The 18,380-nt window shown below is 49.3% G+C and overlaps 1 protein-coding gene across 2 annotated transcripts; it reads right to left on the bottom strand.

The window, feature by feature from the left end:
- Window positions 1–6,307: 6,307 nt before the first annotated feature.
- MRM1 (mitochondrial rRNA methyltransferase 1 homolog (S. cerevisiae)) lies at window positions 6,308–14,757 on the bottom strand. Of its 2 annotated transcripts, XM_010573807.1 has the most exons (5): window positions 13,874–14,757; window positions 13,315–13,408; window positions 11,332–11,452; window positions 7,125–7,244; window positions 6,308–6,978 (listed from the first exon to the last, which is right to left on the bottom strand). In XM_010573807.1, the coding sequence occupies exons 1-5, from the start codon at window positions 14,680–14,682 to the stop codon at window positions 6,929–6,931; spliced, it is 1,194 nt and encodes a 397-aa protein (XP_010572109.1). In that variant the 5' UTR covers window positions 14,683–14,757; the 3' UTR covers window positions 6,308–6,928. The 2 variants fall into 2 exon arrangements, with proteins under 2 accessions (XP_010572109.1, XP_010572110.1); XM_010573808.1 differs by lacking the exons at window positions 6,308–6,978; window positions 7,125–7,244 and adding an exon at window positions 9,403–10,959.
- Window positions 14,758–18,380: the final 3,623 nt, after the last annotated feature.

Here is an 18,380-nt window from a genome sequence, read left to right as displayed (position 1 = left end):
CAAATATTTAGTCTAGATAAAAAAGCCCCAAGAGCGTTTTCCCCAGGTAATACTAGTAACTAAAATAATCACATTCACTTTGCTGGTTTAATTTTATATTTCCATTTCTACCTTATCTTTTTTCTGCAAGCATCATTAAACCACACCATAACAAAAATACATGAACTGTTATTCTTTCAAGAGAAGCCATAAACCACCTCAAAGCTTTTCAAGTTTATTCTTATCTCGTACATCTTCCTCTGGTTCTTTTTTTTTTTTTTTCCTTCATGCATTTCAGAAAGGTAGTTTTCCCTAATGTTAAGAATAGTTGCATTGAAAATGAGATGCTGCCTCTGAAAAGCCCCTCTGGAGGATTAAATAAGTAAAATATAGCCAGAAAATAAACTGGAACCTCATTCAAATAATTTTACAGGAAGAAATCCTACTTTACAATAGGTTTTCAATATCACTTAGAAAATTCTTAGAGTCATATATATATGTTCTTAATTCAGGACCTTCCATTAAAAAAGACATTACAGAGGGAACTGAAAGGCCATTTAGTACCCTTGTTTATATAAAAATGCATATTAGGCACAGATGCAATCTCCAGCAAAAGACTTGTGATATAGTTTGAATAAGCTCCGCTTTGCTGAAAGGTGCTAATGAGGGTTGGCAAAGCTGCGAAGGCGCCGCCAGACACCACCACCTCATTTATTGTGCCGGGTAAGGTGAACCCGCGCGCATCGCTCTTGCATCTCCCTCGCTTTTAACTATTCTCCCGCTCGCCGATTCCCCCGTGGTGCTGCTGGGGAGCGGGGGGTTCGCCCGGGCTCCGCTCGAGATAGTTTTATGGCACCGATTTGCTCCATCCTCAGCGGACAGGGATGGACCTGCGCAAGCGGCTTGGTCCAGGGTTGCAAACCTGCCCGATTCCTCCCAGCTTGCCGCTCATGGGATGGAGCTTGTGTGCCAGGAACGATCCCAAATGGAAAAGAAGTATCTCTCCTCGCTGTAACTCTATGTCACATATATTTTCCGTACGGCACTATCCCATACCTCGATATAAGCATGCCCAAAGAGACTTGGCTGCAGCACTGGTGGGACAACATCCATCCTGCATCGCCTGCAGTGTCGCTCCAGCATCCCCTACTTGTTCTCACCGCAGGACCCCCATCGCTCCCATCCCCACCTCCAGCTCCCCCCTGTCCCAGCCCCGCGCCGGTACCCGACCGCCCGAGCCCTCGCTGCAGAGCCAGGAAAGGGGATAATTCCCAAAGCACTGGCACCTGAGAGAAGGGGAGGTGGTGGTGAAGCATTCCCGCGGGACCGGGTCCGTGCCGGTGCGTACCCAGCCAAGTCTGCAAACAGGGGTGTCAGCCTACAGCACCCCGACCCCGGGGGAGGCTCAAAAGTACAAAGGGAAAGGCACATCTGCAGCAACAGCTTTCAAAATGGGAAGAGCGATTGCAGTTTTGGGTGATGGGAAGAGGAGAGGAGGGAAAGCATCATTTTACTATTCATTGCCTCCTGCAGGAGAAGCAGGCAACGCTTGCCCCCACAATTAATTAAACATTAGAATAGTGCTAATGATTTGTATAGGCATGGAGGCTTCGACCTGAGGCTCTCTGAGCCCTCAGCAGCGCTGGTCACCCCAAACTGCTCCACAGGGCTGATCCTGACCCCTCTGCCCGCTTGGTCTTTTTTATAACTGCCCGGACAATTTGGTGCTCGGACATTGCGGTAATAACCTCGCCAGGACCCTGAACCCGCAGGGTCAGGCAGACTTTTTACCTGCTGTACAAACCTTTCAAAGGCAGCTTTAAAAAAGGTTCGGAAAGGACGTTTATACCCAACTGCAGGCAGTACAGCTTCAATCCTGCGCGAGCGGCCGTGGAAAGGGATGCGGCAGAGTCGGGGCCGGACCCGTGGGATGCGCAGGGTGCAATGGTCAGGTCTTCAGAGAAAACAGCTGAGCTACCGCTTCCCAAGCACGGGGAGAACACTGCTGAGTTCGCAGCTTCTAAAACAGGCCAGCGGGGGAAAAAAAAAAAAAAATGGCAGGTTTAACTTTGCATCAATTCATAGCATATTGTTACATTTTTAAAGTATATAAAACTATTGATCATAAGCAAGGCAATTACTTCTGCTCATATTTAAAGCCATGCGGCCAGTAATAAGGAGCCATCACTGAACCCACCCAGCCATTTCACATGGAGGAGGCAAAAAACCTCCATCAGAGAGAAAACCCAAAGCGGAGGCTCCTCGCACACAAGCTCACCCCAGTCCATGGGGCTGGAGGTCTCTAAACCAGAGTCGTGGTTAAATCGTGAAAATTGCTTACATGGGAACAGTTTTGGACGTCCTACTTAACAAGAGGCTAAAATACAGGTGACGCAAGGATGTACCCCCAGTGTATCGACAAATTATCTCCAGAGGCTTCAAAAACCATCGTTAAGTGTAATTACTATTCCCAGACCCATTGAAAACACGAGGACTTCTTCAGCTACCTCCAAACTTCCATCATTTTGAGTTGGGCCTCAAAATACCTTTAATAATCCTGAGACTGAAGCCCAAGGGAAGTTCAGGCATCTTCCCCTGAAGCAAAATAAGCCCTTAACCTCCCAGTCAGACCCCCCCAGATGATACTGGTACAAAATCCGAGCCGGGCAGGCGTCACACATGGCACAGCCACTGCAGAAACGCCTCTGCGGTGACCAAACCTGATCGTACGCGATATTTGGGTAGCAAGTTTTGTAGAGAATAAATATCACACTTCAATTTCATGGTAACTTAGGAGGGTTTACTGGCAAATACCATGGCTTTTACATGGTTCTACCAATTACCGAGCAATTACATGTAACCTAGATCTGGAGGACATACAGTAGCGCTATAATGTATTCCTCTCCCTGTTAAAAAGAAAAAGGCAGTTAATAGAAAACACTCTTTTTTTTTTAAATTATAAACCCCTCCACAATATTCCTGTGTGACATTATTAAAACTCCACATCAATATCAAACCCGAAGCAAAGACTGCCATCCCATTAACACATGAGTTGTGGGATGATCAATAAAAATTTACTTGAAACTGCACCATATGTCGCTCCCCACAAAGTTTTATTATTCAGATTCATCAGTTTGTACCTCAACCCCCGTGCAATTAAATCCCATTTAGCAGCACTGACCTTCCGATTTGAACTTGTCATTCCTACAGCTGGTTTGGAGTTTAACAGCACTTTTAAATAATGAAAACAAAATGTCTGCGAATTAACGGTGGGGTACGGGGAGCCCTCCGCCGGGAAAGCCCTCCCGTGCCGCTGCCGGCGGCACAGCTCCCGCGCCGAAACAGGGAGAGGCAGGGAAAAAAGGGGAAGAGCGCCGGCACATTTTAACATGTTGTAGCATATTTGTAAACATCGTTAATCACGGATTAGCAGATGGTAATGTTAATTGCACCTGTGGAAGTAACAAGACCTCAAGGTTGATTACATTTACAAACTCAGATTGGGGCTGCGGCACGGCAGAGGATTCCCCACCGCCGGCGAGGAAGGTTCCCCGTGGGCGGCGTTTCCAGCGCCGGCCGCTCCTGCCCCAGCCCAGCAGCATCCCACGTTGTTCCCTTCAGCCGTGGCACCATCTCGGGTTTTGCGAAGACAAAGGTGTTCTCTGTCCCAAAGCCCTTCCAGCCTCAGGAAACCCCATTGGGACCCAGCGATGGATTTGATGGAATGGGATTTTTTTCGGTCGCGTTGATAATCTGCGCGCAAAAGCGAAATCTGGGGCACGAGCTGAGCTTCTCTCGCAGCGGGTTCTCCCTGGAGTGGGTTTTGGGGGATGAAAAGATCTGTGTTTGTCCTTGTCTGAGGATAAAAAGGCTGAGGCGGGGAGCGCATCTTCTAACCAAGGAGGACAAATATTTTGCCACTGTGCTTAGAGACACTTTGATTATTGAGAAATCATTTTGGAAGGGCAATTACTAAATTTTAAAATCAATTTCATAAATAAGCCTCTGAAGGAATCCATGACAAGCAGCAGAGAGGGAAGAACTGACTTTCAAATTACACACACACACTCTTTATTCATATCTAAATATCAAAGAGACTGTATGTACAAACAGAAGTAATCAGGAAGCATGTTTTGATCTTGCTGATGTACACAAAAAATGACAATTAATGTCCTCCTTTATGATATAAAGCTGGGAGTTTTTTACAGTTACATTACAGGGACGATTACAGTCAAGCTTAAGGCTAAAAATAATGAAAGACTATAAAAACTACCTTTTAACATTTAAAAATATCCAGGAAATTAACTGGAGAAGCAGGCAATGATCCAATTAATGGATCACATTTATTAGATCAGGGGCAAATCGCACAGCACAAAGCTCCATCTCCAAAGGTGTGAGAGTGCACAGGTCCCTGTGCTCCTCGCGGGTCTCAGCCCAGAGCAGGATGGAGCTGGGGCTGAAGGAGAAAGCATCAGCTGCGGCAGATACATGCAAAGCCAGCCGGGCGATGGCAGGGGGCATCCCGGTGAAACAAAGCGGGGCCAAAACTTACCAACAAGGGAAACGGCTAAATGCAAACAGCAGAGCCATCTGGAGTGGGATTTACTGCACTCACAAAAGCCTGTATTGCAGCTCTCAAGCAAAAAAGTCTGAGCTGCAGCCCTAGTTACGTGCTCAAATTCCCATCTCTTAAAATTCAAGCCTCATGCAACTCCCAATAAACCTTGTCTGATACTCCAGTGCCAAATCAAGGTGCTCCATGGATACAACAGCTGTACGGGGAAATTTGCAGGGGAGTCACGATAGCTGCTGGACTGACGGGACGAGTGACTGTGGGAACTTCAACCTACCTCACTCACCCCATCGGCAGAGCCGCTGCGGGCACCGAGGTTTCAAAGCTTTTTGGAAGCCTTCCAGAAGTAAAGTAACTGCTCCATCGTTACTCACCTGCCTCCTCATTAGAGGGGGTGAGCCGGCATGGCTAAGCACAGCCTGGCAGCACCCAGCTTTCCCAAACACGCAAAGCCAGTGAAATGCATGCTCTATTAAAGTACTGCTCAGATTAAAAAAAAAGAAAAAAAGAGAAACTGCCGTTCCTATGAAATCGGAGATATATATACTTACCTATAGGTCAAGAATAAAGAAACAGCTTTATCCTCATCCCTGCTGCTCGAAAGGAAGGATTCGGTTAGCCCCAAATGCTGACTCTTTCCTCCAAAAAATGAGCAAATCTGAGCCACGGGCACCCTCTGCTGGGGCACCCACGGCTGCGTGAGCAGGGCTGGTGGTGGGGCTGGCCTGCAGCCTCCCGGGCCCTGAGCCTTTTTATTTCAGCATTAAGCAGGGGGTGGAAAAAAAAGACACATTCAGCCCACAAAACGCAAGAGCTGTCACCCCAGCAATGCACCAGTTCACCTCTACGCAGTGACCAGCTCCCCTTCAGACTCGGGCAACAAAGCCCTGCTTGCATAACAACCATCGTTTCGGAGGGATTTGGGTTTTGTCCTTTTCCACCGGAGAGGGCGAAGGGGCAGCCACAGCTCAGGATACATGCCACCGCGCCAGGCACCCTCTCCATCGCAGCCACAGAAGCGAGTACTCGACGCCTTTCAAGAGCTCCGTGTCCTGTCCTGTCCCCCATCCCGGGCACCTGGGGCGTCCCCAGCCCCGCAGCCACCCACCACCACAGCACCCACCGGCCAGGCCCTCCCAGAGACCCACGTGAAAAACCTCCACATCCACGGACCGGTTTACAGACTTCATTTAGCTCAAAGGAAAGTCCTAATTAGTCACTCTGAGTGATTTACTTGTTCATTTGGAAGGGGGGAAGGGGGGAGACTAAGCTGAATTGTTTGAAATTATCCCTAAAGGGCACTGTAAATTAAGTGTTAATGAGGAATCCTATGCAAAGGGCCACAGTAGCTAAATAAAATAATTAAGGTGCTAAGTGATAACATTCATTTGGTTCTCAATAATTTAGCCAGCCTGGTTTTCAACCAGGATATTTGCAAATGAAGCCACCCTCACCCCTCCCCCCCATACCATCAGTGGGGATGGTGGTGCTGGGGCAGCTCAGCATCCAGTAGGATCAGCCTCACCATGGAAAGGAAACTTCCCCAGAAGAGAACAAGCTCCTGATTCCCCTTCCCACCTGAAGGAAGCGCTCTGTTCCACTAATCACGTTCTGGATTTATATATGACACACAAAGGATTGATTTGAGTCTACAACCAATCTTACAGAGGCTTTATTTCAATGGGCTGCGTTTTTCCCCACTACAGCTGTTTTCGAACAGCTCACGTCCATCCTTTGGCAGGGCTGCAGACCCAGTTCATAACTAAATACAACACGGTGTGTTTCCAGACATTCAAGCAGCAATACGTAACAGAGAAACCACCTCGTCGTGAAGAAATTGCTACCGAGTAGTCCCAAATCATACCTGGCTCTCACCAGCACCCTCTCGGCTGCTAAGGGGGCGGTGGGCTCGGGCATGGGACACAGCGTGGGCACAGGGCATGGCTGCTCTCAGCGGGAGCACCAGCCAAGCACGCACTCTCATCTACAGCCCAAATTCTCTCCACAGCACGAGCGACATACAAAGTCCCCCATGCAAAAAAGCACAATGCTTGCAGCTATCACCAGGTATTTTACTGCAAGAACTGAAGGATTTGGCTGTATGTTTTTAAAACCTAGCTTTGTCTCTGTTCCTTGCAGCTGCTCCTCCAAGCTGCCGGTGGGAGGTGTTACCCAGTACACGCAGGTGTCTGACTTCAGCGTTAAGCCAGGGTTCTGGTGGTATCGCAAGTCAGCCAAGATGTAGCTCAGGTCAGCGGGGCTCTCGCGTAACTTGCAGCAATGGTGAAGACCCTGGAAACAGCACTTCCATATCCACACCAACAGAGCACAGCCACGAAATGCTGAACAGCTTTCCCCGCCAAAAAAAAAAAAAATTCAATCACCGTGCCTCAGCTTTTGGCTGCAGATGGAGTGCAGGAGAATACCTGAAGGAAAGTAAAAATAAATAAATAAATTAAAACCTATCTTTTTTTAAACCACAAGACAATAATTCTGCAGGCCTGGATGTTTTTTTGATTTTTAAATACAGAAATTTGGACCATGATGCCTTTGCGCTCAGAACTGTTTTTACCAGTAGCAACAGAGACGTTCAGCGACTCGATCCCAGGGTGAAGCGCTCTGCCAGGGGGTATGGCCAGCATCCGATGGCACAAGAGCTGCGTCTCCAGGGAAAGTCCGTCACCTTCACTACCTGCAGAAGAAAGACACTGCTCAGGTCAGCTCACAGCCGCTGCCACGTCCCTTTCCCCCCCCTCCTGAGTACAGTTATTACTAGTGCTCTGTCACAACTACACCCTTGCCCCTAAGCTCACCAGCAACTTCACCAGCTCCCATGCAGCAACAGCCAAGAACTACCAGAAGCAAGATGGGCACCTTACCTGCCTTCCCTTCCTGGCTCACTCCAGCCTTCCCAGCTCTGTTCTCCAATATCTGAGGCATTTTTGAGGAATACCTGTGCAACACGCCTGCAAGCACAGCGTAAAGCGCAGAGCCTTGTAGTCCGAGCGCAAAGATCCCCTGCGCAAGTAGCCACCGTGCCAGCAGACAGCTGCCCACGTGCGCAGGCTGCTGCCAGAGGGACAAGGCAGACAAGAGGCCACAGGCCTGATCTGGTCCAGCAAATCCCACATCCCTATTGATACTGACGGGTTCAGCCTTTTCAGCACACAGTACCACCAGCTGGGTGCAACTTGTGAATGCAGACAGTTTAACCAGAGGCTTCAATTGATTAGTTGTTAAACCATCCAACAGCCCTGATATGTTTGGGCTGATACACTGGTGAAACAGAGTTGAAATCTATCCCAGGTCATTAGTAGTTGTTTGACTCACACTGTCACAAAGGGAAATGGAAAGGGAGAGGCTTTAAACAATCCTGCGTGCAGACAAGTGAAAATGCAGAAGACCACAGACCTCCCAGCCCGCTCGGCTCCCCAAAGAATTCTTCCACATTCATTATTTAGAGCTACACAGACAGCTACACGGCTGCAAGAATAGCCAGCTCATTTCAAAGACGTGCTCACCCTCTGACAAAACAGGCTCAGCATGCTGGAACGTTCCCCTTCAACAGCCATACCCCGACTCCAGCTGAACCCCAGACTCGTCCTGGGATAGCACTGGTGGGGCACACGCTGCCTACCAAGGGCTTCTGCGCCTCTGCCTGTGTGACCAGTGCTGTCACCAAGGCCTCGCTCAGCTCACCTAAATGTAGACACTTACCTGAAGTTTTAACACCATACACGGATGCTTTTGGCACTTTTATGGCTCTGGAGACTCATTCCTCTGTAAGGCAAACAAGCTCCTTGCTCGGCTAAGTTGCAACGAAATTCTTCCCCTGTTGCCTACCTACAGCACCTCCCCAGCAGCTCCCCTGCCCCATCCCTGTGTATTGATCTGTGTGACACCCCTCTGACTGCACAGGGTAGGAAAGTGTTGTTATTCCCATTTCACAGACTGGAAACTTGAGGCCCAGTCTCATGTTTTGCTGGCCTGATCTAACTGGCAAGATGCATTTTGTGTAAGGAAAAGAATGCTTTGGGTAATGCATCTTGCCTCACCATCCCACAAGAAATAAGCCATACAGGCAAAAGCATCCTTTGGCTGGGGTAAACAAACCTTAAGAAAAACGAAATCCCATCCTAACCATTATTTTCCTCCTGCTGCAAGCTAGCAGTGCAGACAAGGCCTGGGTGAGTTATCCAAGGTCACAGGGGAAGCCCGGGTGACACAAGGAATCAAAGCCAGGCATCCCACGGTCCAGCCTGCCTCTTCATCACTAGACTGTGGCTCTCTGGGGATGCTTCAAGAAAAAAAAGATTGTATTATCCTACTTTTTCCTGATTCAACACAGAAAAGTTTTACAAGTTACAGTTGAATTTGCCTCCTGAGCCTCTCAAACCACACTCTCGTGGGACTCTCCAACTGGGACAGCAGCTATTGCCAGAGGTGCAATAGCTCCTGGAGCAATCCTCTCCTCTCCCTGATAAGGGTCTTACGATTCCTAATAAAGGCAGCAATTTTGCTTCCAGCTTTTACAAAGCTTTTTATGGCTCTGGCTGCTTAAAATAATTAGGAACCATAAATTCAGGGCAAAAAGACTTGCACAGAGTGTGACACAAGGGAGGGAGTATTGACTGAATCAGATTAAATCCTAGTTTATACTGGTGAACAAAACACTTCCCACTTCAGATCTTTGACTTCCATCTCTTCGCTTTGTCCCTCACTGACAGGCCTCAAAGACCAGAGTTAGAGCTTGGCTGAAATGATAAAAAACAGGTTTCCTGCCCCGTTTACAGTTAACACCACTGTACCAACTGCAGTTTCCAGTGCAGTAAGTTCAAATCCAGGCAGACGCAGCCATGCTGACAGTTCAGAGAAATATGCAAAATGAGCATCTTGATAAAACCACCAATTCCATGAATAGCCTTAAACCCCAAGCTAAAGACTGCATGTGTAAGAAGAACAAATTACCCAGAAACTCTTCTTGCTCAGACATCTAACTGCTCCCAATCTGTTCCTGTTCGCACAAGGCTCCCAGTCTTCAGGGCAGCCAGCCTGCCTGTCACCTTCGGCAATGATTCCAGTGCCGACAAGATTAAGCTGGACTGTCCAAATCACTCTCTGCCAAGCCAGCGAGGATGCCAGGAGGGTGAATTCAAGTCTGCAAATGCTTAACTTACAAGACAATCTGTGCAAGGCTAGGAAGCTCACTACCATGCTAAATTATCTCTGCTGCTCTCTGCAGCTGCAGGTACGCTACATATTCAGATCTAGGACGTTTCTTCAAACAACCTCAGCATCAGACGACTGTAATGTTCAATTTTCTTTTCAGCGAAGAGTTAGTGCTCAGCAGAGAGTTGAAATCATTACTGCTGCAAGGTCCGGGAGCTCTCCTCATGCATCTACCAATCAGCCTCCAATCTCCCTTGACAAAAGGATATTTGGACTTTTTCCTGGAGAAATCTCTCATAATTCAAGGTAACGACACCACTGCCGCTTTCACCCCCTTCCTTTCTCCTGGTGTTGTCGTCGTTTCTGGGATGCATTTCTTTGTGGTCCATCAGCAGTGCTGCCAGCCTCCCTACTCCCTTTATAATATAGCTCCACACATCTTGCAGAGATGCCAGATTTGCGGCGTTGTCTTGTCAGTATTTCTCGGAGTTCAATAAACATTTTAATTAAAGGAATGTCTTCTGAGCCAAGAAAACCACAGCACGGGACAGGATTACAGCCCCTTGATGGCTCATCGCCAGCATGACACTACTTCCAAGTGTGAAAGCTCAAACCAGCTCTTGTGCCAGGTGACACAAAGTGGGGAGCTACGGCATGGCCGCACAAGGGTGCCTAGAGCAGCACTCCTGCGTGAATTTCTTTCTCTAGCTGCCACGAGGCTGTTACTCCCCTTCTCTTCACCTTCTGGGAGGCTGCACAACCCCAAACTCTGCCTACGAAAGACAGCATCCTTTTCCAGTATCCTCCACACAAAGAGGGGGCAGAAGCAGAGGGCCCTGTAGGAATCACCCAGTTTAGGTGCTCAGGAAAGCGGCACCCATTGCTCAAACAGTGCGCAGGTCTGGCAGGGAGGAGGTTACGCCTGCTCCTCCTGCTGGTACCGCAGCAGCCAACAGCCCCTGCCTTCTCCTAGGTGTACAAAAGCAGCCGCTGACTGGTCTCCGTGCCACAAAGCCCAACTTTGTGTTCAGGTCATCCCCAGCAACAGCTCCTCATGCTTCTTTCCAGACCTGGGCACAGAGATATACTCCTGGGTTTTTTTAAGGGGAAACATGACAGAGCAAAGACATGGCACAGCTCACCATTACAACCTCAGCACAGCAAGAGCAAGCACATACCTCTTGGGTCTCTCATTCAGGTTTGTGGTTTGTCAACACAGAAAATCCAGGTTTGGGGCTCTAGGACAGGATAAAAAGCACCGCAGAACACAATGCAAAAATACACACTGTGGCTACACTGACCCAGACCTGTCCTGCCACTGAAAATTGCCATCCAGACCCTCTCCAGCTACTAAACTCCCTGTTCATCTACACAAACTGGTTTGTTCTTGCAGCTCCTACTGGGAGGCTTCTCGGCTCCCCCTCTTCTTCTAGGTGCCTATTTCATTTGCATCCAGATCATTCTAGTCCTTCTTGCTCAGCTTTTCCTTTCCAGACCAAAGTGTGATGTAATGTAACAGACCTGCAACTAGCTTTCAAGTGAAACATCGCCCCGATCATTCCCTCACACATGCACTTCCACCAAGCCCAAAGCTCTGTAAACTGAAATACCTATTACTATAATGACAGGTTTATTCCACCGAAATTCCAAGCAACTGATGACAGGAACATTTTCCACATCCTCTGGCTTGCTGACCGTTCCCACGACTTCCCAGCCTTCTGCAGTTTTAGCCTAGAAAGGGAAAGGAAACAAATGTTAAAAAATCGCCTACTTTTCAAGCTTAAAAAGAAAATAAGTCATGTATGCAAACACAGCTTTTTTTTTTATGTTTTCAGTTAAGCTGACTGGCTTTTCTAGGTTTTTTTGGCATCCCTTGAATTTTTACCACCAAAGTCCTCCCAGTACCAGCTCACAAGCATTAACTTAAAAAAAAAAAAAAAAAAAAAAAAGTAATTTTCCTTCTGGTGTTTATTCCAGTTCAGCAAGCAAACAAACAGCAACTAAAAAGCTTTTTTTTTTCCCCATACAACAGTTCTAGGAAGGTTTTTGCCAGGAAAGCATACAAAAAGAGTAGTGTTAAACAAATTAGCATAAGGCTAATCCACAGAGCAACGCAGTGGAAGTTCTCAAGTGCAGGCTCAGCCACCAGAAGCCCACAACTTTTCAAACACAAGTGCACGTTTTCAAACTCAGATGCCAAAAATCAGCTCATACAAAAGGCAGAGCACTTGACACTCAGTACCTCACACATCCAGAGAACCAGCCTTCCCTTCCACATCCTAGTAAAAAGAGCCTTAATTATTTGTCTTGGAAATCCATTTTAACAATAAAAGAGCTGCTGCTTCTTGCCAGCTTCATTTCCTGTGAAACTGGCACTTTTTACATTACGTTATATCAAATTTACACCAGCCAGGCAGTGCCAAGGGTTAGGCCAGGGAATCTGGGTCCAATTAAATGAACTGCTGCAATGGCTCAAAATGTTAATAATTCAAGCTTTACAGTAACAAAGTGATTCTTTCAGCTGTTTCAATTAAATATCAATGTATTTTATGTATCTTTCATTTCACCATCATCCAGAGCTCCAGCTGCCACAGACCTATTGTACGGCTGGACGAGGGTTTTCTAGCACCAAGCGGGAAGAGCCCAGGCTTACCTCTGCTCGCCCTCCTTGCAGTCGCACCAGACTACGACGAGGTCTTCCTCAAAGGGACACAGGCACGCAGCGACCCTGGGAGCGCAGACCGGGTGCCTCCGGAGGGTCTGCAGCCTCTGCCCTCCCACCCCACGCTGAAACCTCCAACCCCACTGCTCCCCCAGGTCCAGGGGATCCCACGCAAACAGGGGAGGGCAGATGAGAGCCTGCAGCTCCCCACTCCTCGTGCACACAATATTCAGCTGGTCCCCAGCCAGGGCACAGGGGACCTCCATGAGGAGTCAGGGCAATCACATGGTGCTGCCACAGGGGATGAATGCGCTCTGCCAATTCAAAGCAACATCCCTGGGTTTGTTTCAGTTTAAATCATGTTTTTCCATGTGCGTTCCCTTTCCTTTGGCAGCACGTTCTGCAAAGGGCCCTATCTCACCTCACTGCATAGGTACAGCATAAAAAGATTCCCAGCAGCTCACACCAGCCCTGGTTTCTCCTTTCTCCCCTGCTCCAAAGGCTGCCCAATGCTGCCATCATGTGCCTGGGGCCCAGGATGCTGCCTCTGCCAGATGCCAGGCAAGACCTGCTGCAGGCAGCAGCGCTAGCTCTGGTCTCCATGTGGAGAAAGGGAGACAGACCCCGTCTTACCAAGCTCGCAGCCTGAATATGGGAGATAGACACAGCGTCATCCTGCTGTCGCCATCTTCCAGTAAAAGACCCACAACTCAGACCTGTTACCCCACCCGATGGAATGGGATGGGGTACACGCCTGTCAGAGGTGGTCCGACAGCACAGACCACCGGCAGCAAACAGGAATGCAGAGCAGGAGCACAGGACACTGCAAATAACTGAGTCCTTTTCCTGTACTCCTCTCTGTTCAACAAATGCAATATTTGAGGTTCCTTGAAAGGAAAAAAAAAAAAAAAAAAAAAAAGGATCGTTCTACCTTCAAAAAGCTCCGGAGATCATCTGTGCTGTAGACATCGAAGACTTCCATAGCTCCAGAGCTAGCTTTGCTCACTGTCGGAGTTAAGGGGCAGCTGCAAGGAAAAAAGAAAGGAAAAGTGTAATATGACAGCAAAAAAAGAAATCCAGGAGAATTTTTGTTTCTGTATTTCCTTCTCTTGCCTCTGCAACCCAATTCCAACTAGCCCACTAAAGATCTCACTCGCTATACGGATATATTTTCCTATGGAGCATAAGAGGGCTCAGAAATTAACCCAGGAAATAGGTTACAGCAGTTTTGTGCACAGATGGACAACTGAAACACAAAACAGGTTAAACCAAAAAGTACCCAGGGAGGTTCCTTACCAGCCTGGAACACCACGTCCCGCAGCCTCCCTGCAGAGCGCAACGCAAAGCAGCAGCTAGCCAAATTCAGCTCTCAAGCTCAGTCCCAGAAAGGCCTCTAAAGAAGCTGTCAAGCAATGCAGGGTAGAAACCTCTCTGGGAGCCGGCAGGAAAAGAAAAAGAAAAGCTGAGGGAGCAGATAACCAACCCCATACCTGTTCCTCTGGCTTGTCACCACTCTGTCCACCCCCAGGAAGTACGCAGAGCGCAGCAGTGCCCCCAGGTTCATGGGATCCTGGATCTGCTCCAACACGAGCCAAATCAGCTGTCGGTTCGGACGCTCTTCATCCCCCAAATCAGGCTTTTCAGCTTCCTCCAAACTCTTGAAATGGAGAGGAGTGGCCTCCAAACAAACTCCCTGGTGGACCCCACCTCTGCAAAGAGCATCCAGCTCTCTTCTTTTGACGTGATGCACGGGGACTCCCCGGGCCGTGGCCTGAAGGACAAACTCGCTCATAACAAGCCGCCGAGAGCCGCTGCTCTGCTTGAGGAACAACCTGAACAGGTCCCTTCTCGACTGAGAGAGGGCCAGGGAACACGGCGCGATCCCAAACAAGATCTCTGAGCCTTTAGTCCTCTCGATGGACAGAGGCTTTCCTTCCAGCCTCTTCCTCGCCCTCGAGAAGTCAGTCTCTTGCGAGCTCCACAACTCCCTGTTGGCTGCTGCAGCCCGCCTGGGCCCTCTCTCATACGACACGTGCCACGGCCGTGGCCGTCTCTGTGGGGCCAGGCCCTCGTGGGAGGTACGGGAGCCTGCCACCGCTCCAGAAACCTCCGGGAGGGCCAGTGGGGGAAGCTGACCTCTGCCATTCCTGCCTCGGGGTGGCCCTTCCTCATCCCCACCCAAGGCCGGGGGCCGCTGCTCCCGAGCGGAGCGGTATCTCACCCCCCACCACCCACGGCCGCACTTCGCGGGTGACAGCCCCACGGCCCTCCAGATGCTGGACTTGAGCGCTCGCTCCATGGCTGCCCCTAAAGGCCTTTCCACGCAACAGAGACCAGGGCAGGCGCCGGCGGCCTGCCCGCGGGAGGCGGTGCGGCCTCAAGCCGCGGCTGAGCTGACAGGAGGCGGCCCCGCACCGCCCCACGGACACAAACGCGGGGGGGGGGGGGCACCCAGTCCAGGGACGCCCCGGCCGCAAAACCGGGAGGGCGGCAGGGGGCACGGACACGTGCGGGGCGGGTTGAAGGGACTCCCCGGCACAGCAGGAGGAATTGCCGGTCGCAGCGGCCGCCGCGGACACGCGTGGGCCCCCGCCGCCTCCCCGCTCCTACCGCCCGCGTGCGTCGCCCCGCTTCCGGGCGGGCACGCGACGGCACCAGCGAGCGGAGGGGGGGGGGGGTTTCCCCCCCGCGCGGCAGCGCCGCCTGGCGGTGGGCGGGAGCGCAGCTGAGCCGGCGCCCGGCTCGTTCCCGCCTCTTATAACGGTCACCCCTCACCTCAGCTCCCCTCAGCTCCCCTCGCCTCACCTCAGCTCCCCTCGCCTCAACTCCCGGGCACTGAAGCCTCTCCCCCCAGCCAGAACCCGACGACGGGCCCCCAGCAGCCGTGAGGGAGAAGGGGGGCTTCGACCCCACACCTCTAGGCTGAGCTGGGTCACCCCATTGGTGAGGGCTGCAAAGGGCAAGGCTGGTGCTGCCCCGAGCCAGAGGGGAGCCGACACACCCTCCCTCCTCAGCCTCCACTGACAGGGCCTTAATTAACCAGAAAACAGCCTTTAACCGCTTCATTAGGGCATCTCACAAAGACTGGGGTGAGGGGCTGCATCCCACAGACCCCAGCCCAAACAACCACCCAGGTCCAGCAACAAAAGCACCAGCGCTTTGGGAAGTCCTGACCCTGGCCTAGCCCAGATATTTTTAATATTAAAAAAATGAGTGTCTGAACTGCAGTTAGCCCAGGGAGTGGGGATTTCTCTCTGACCTCGTTCTCAAAGGCCACATGGGCTCAGGCAGGCTGTAAAACCCCACAGACAATGGAAACTGCCCAAACAGCATCTCATCGGCTGGAAATGCACGTTCTGAGGGTAACGTCCTAGCCTAATTAATTACTGCCCAGGCACCGTAATGGCAACATGCTTCTCCAGACACGGACAGAAAGGGCTCCGAGAGCATCGGGCACTCACTCCGAACCTGTAACTTTACACCAAAATGCTGCTCTTATAATTAGGCATTATTTTAATTTCATAAATGGGTAGACAAGGGGACAGGCAAACAGAGAGCCAGGTCATTCACAGCAATAGGTTTAGGGCTTCCAGGGGTTTATCCCTCAGTCAAACGTGCCTGTGTGGGTGTGTCATGGGGGACAAACCACAACAATATTATTTTAAAAGGATTTTGCAGAGAGAACCAGAAGTTTTTTCAGTCCTTTTCTATACTGTTAGTCTGAAGCATTGATGACTTACCTCAGGCCTCAAAAATATAATGAAATTGTTTTTGCAGGTTCACAGATCTCAAGTAAAGCCATGTTTTTCCTGCTGCTTACCAGAGCCAACTGTGCTCGTGGTTCCTCCCCCCGCCAAAAATGAGAGCTGGGACTAGTCCCCTGAGATCACATAATCTGCCAGATAAAACTACTGTACCTCCAGCAAACAAGTTAACATAACTGATGATATATACTATATATGACAAAAAAAAAAAAAAGGCACAAGAATAGGAAAAAACCATGGTTTTAATTCTACAAATGCTCTCTACCTATTTACAAGGTATCCAAAATATCTGCCTCAAATCCAATTCAGCTATTCATTACTTACTTGCAAAAAACTTGTATTTCAATGACAGCAAACCTGAGCTCAGGAATGTGCCTCTGCTCTTGGACAAGCTGAAAGGGGACTGGGGAACAAAAAATGCCTTCAGTTAATGACGACGGTAATCTGTCTTGCTTTGAGGCAAGCACGAGAGACTTAAAGAGTTCAATATCCAAGTCCGAGTACCAGCAGCGGCTCATCCCTTGCATAGTTTAGTCAAACCCAGCCATGCCCAGCAGCCTACCTGGGGATTTCAGCGAACCCCTGTGGAGTGCGGCTTCATTTGAACAAGGACGGGCGAGTCCAACCTCCACAGGTTATCCGTGAAACAACTGGATGCTATTCTGCTCTAGAAAGCAATTACAGTTTTTCTCACAAAGAACCAAAACCACACATTTCTGTTTGAACTCTTCACAAAAGAAAGGTTTAGCTGTGAACAGTAAGAAGGATGGTATGTTTTAACACAAAAACTACCATACACACAACAAAAGAACCACAGTGTGCCTCTCTTTTTATTCTTTATTTTACAGTTCACAATTAGAAACCTACTGATAAATTACACAGTTCACCCTCCTGTTTGGGGGTTTTAAATGCCTCAGAGTCGTGCTGCCAATCCCATCTCATCCCAGGAAGGTGGCTCAAGGTGCCACCAGGTTACACAAGGCAGAGTGGCCAAACAACCCGCAACAAACCCCTCCACAGGCCGTGCTTCACGTGGGAAGTTAACGGGCAGCAGGAATTATCCCCTAAAAACACATCCGAAATGGAAAAATATACTGGATATCATTTCAAGGTTATTTTATAGACTTGCAAACGTTACAAATGTTCTTGGGGAAGAAAAACCCAAACTTCCAGGGCTGCAGGTCAGCCAGGTTGTATTTGCAGGGAGCAACTACCCAGACTGGCCCTTTTTCAAGGCCTTGCATTTTAAGCAATTCTCTCTGAAGCCTCCTTTTGCAGAGCAGAAAGCTAAGTTAGGTCCCTCCTCAGCCATGCATTTCAACATCTGCTTAACTTTGTACACAGTTGCAGCCACCAATTCAGATGTTTCACCAGTGGTACCCACATCCCTGCTCATATTTTTTCTGCTCAGAAGTTCCTCATTTCCCAACTTGTTTTTTTGGCCTCCAACTCCTAGTGCAACCATCTCCTCTTTAAAAAGATGGCACACACTGCACAGCAAATCTGCTGAATTTCAACAGGCTCCTGCAAAAGAAACCCTACAGAAAACACTGGGAGTTTTCATATCAAGTCTAGCTGAACATCACAGGGACATTATAAAAAAGCACAGTAGTGCCTGAACCTTCCTTAGCCAAGTCCCTCCGAATTGAGGATCACGGTGGCATGGAGACTGAAGAGCTTTTCCAGCTGGCGCAGGCTCTCTGCTGCAGTGAGGATCGCTGGCTGCGAGCAGACCTGGACTGGCCGCTCCTTGCAGGACACTATCCAACCCAATGCTGGGGGTGAAACCCAGCTCTGTGCAAAGAACCCACACAAAGCCACCGCCTCAGCAAGGTGGAAGAGGGCAGTGCATTACAGTGGTGCGAGACTGCACCACAGGGCATGAACGTCACTCACAGTAAGTCAGAAAGCCAAATCCAGAGATGAGGCTATGTGTACTTGCCAGTAGAAACTGGTGACTGATGAGGAATGGACAGAACACACCATGAGCATGTATTTATAAAGAGGAAAAAAAGGGGCAAATTGCATTTGTTTTGCCATTACAAACGAACATTTTACCAGTTTTCTCCTTGTATCCTTCCACAGTAGCTCACCTTTGGCACAAGGAATTCTATGTATCACAAGATTTAATTAATAATAATACTTCATATCAACACTCAGCACTTACATAGCGCTTCTCATATTCAAAGTGCTTTACAAAAGTTTGTGAGTCCTCACAACACCCCTGTGAGGT

The sequence above is a fragment of the Haliaeetus leucocephalus genome, unplaced genomic scaffold (genome assembly GCF_000737465.1).
Source record: "Haliaeetus leucocephalus isolate CR32 unplaced genomic scaffold, Haliaeetus_leucocephalus-4.0 Scaffold395, whole genome shotgun sequence".
NCBI lineage: Eukaryota > Metazoa > Chordata > Aves > Accipitriformes > Accipitridae > Haliaeetus > Haliaeetus leucocephalus.
Note: the sequence above shows the minus strand (reverse complement) of the source record. Positions and strands in the feature narration are given on the sequence as shown.

Excerpts from the sequence above, each read along its gene's own strand:
- MRM1 (XM_010573807.1), bottom strand. The coding sequence starts at position 14,682 with ATGGAGCGAGCGCTCAAGTCCAGCATCTGGAGGGCCGTGGGGCTGTCA. Across the intron at positions 13,409-13,873 it reads GTGACAAGCCAGAGGAACAG|CTGCCCCTTAACTCCGACAG; the intron begins GTATGGGGTTGG and ends TTTTCCTTGCAG. Across the intron at positions 11,453-13,314 it reads ATCTCCGGAGCTTTTTGAAG|GCTAAAACTGCAGAAGGCTG; the intron begins GTAGAACGATCC and ends TTCCCTTTCTAG.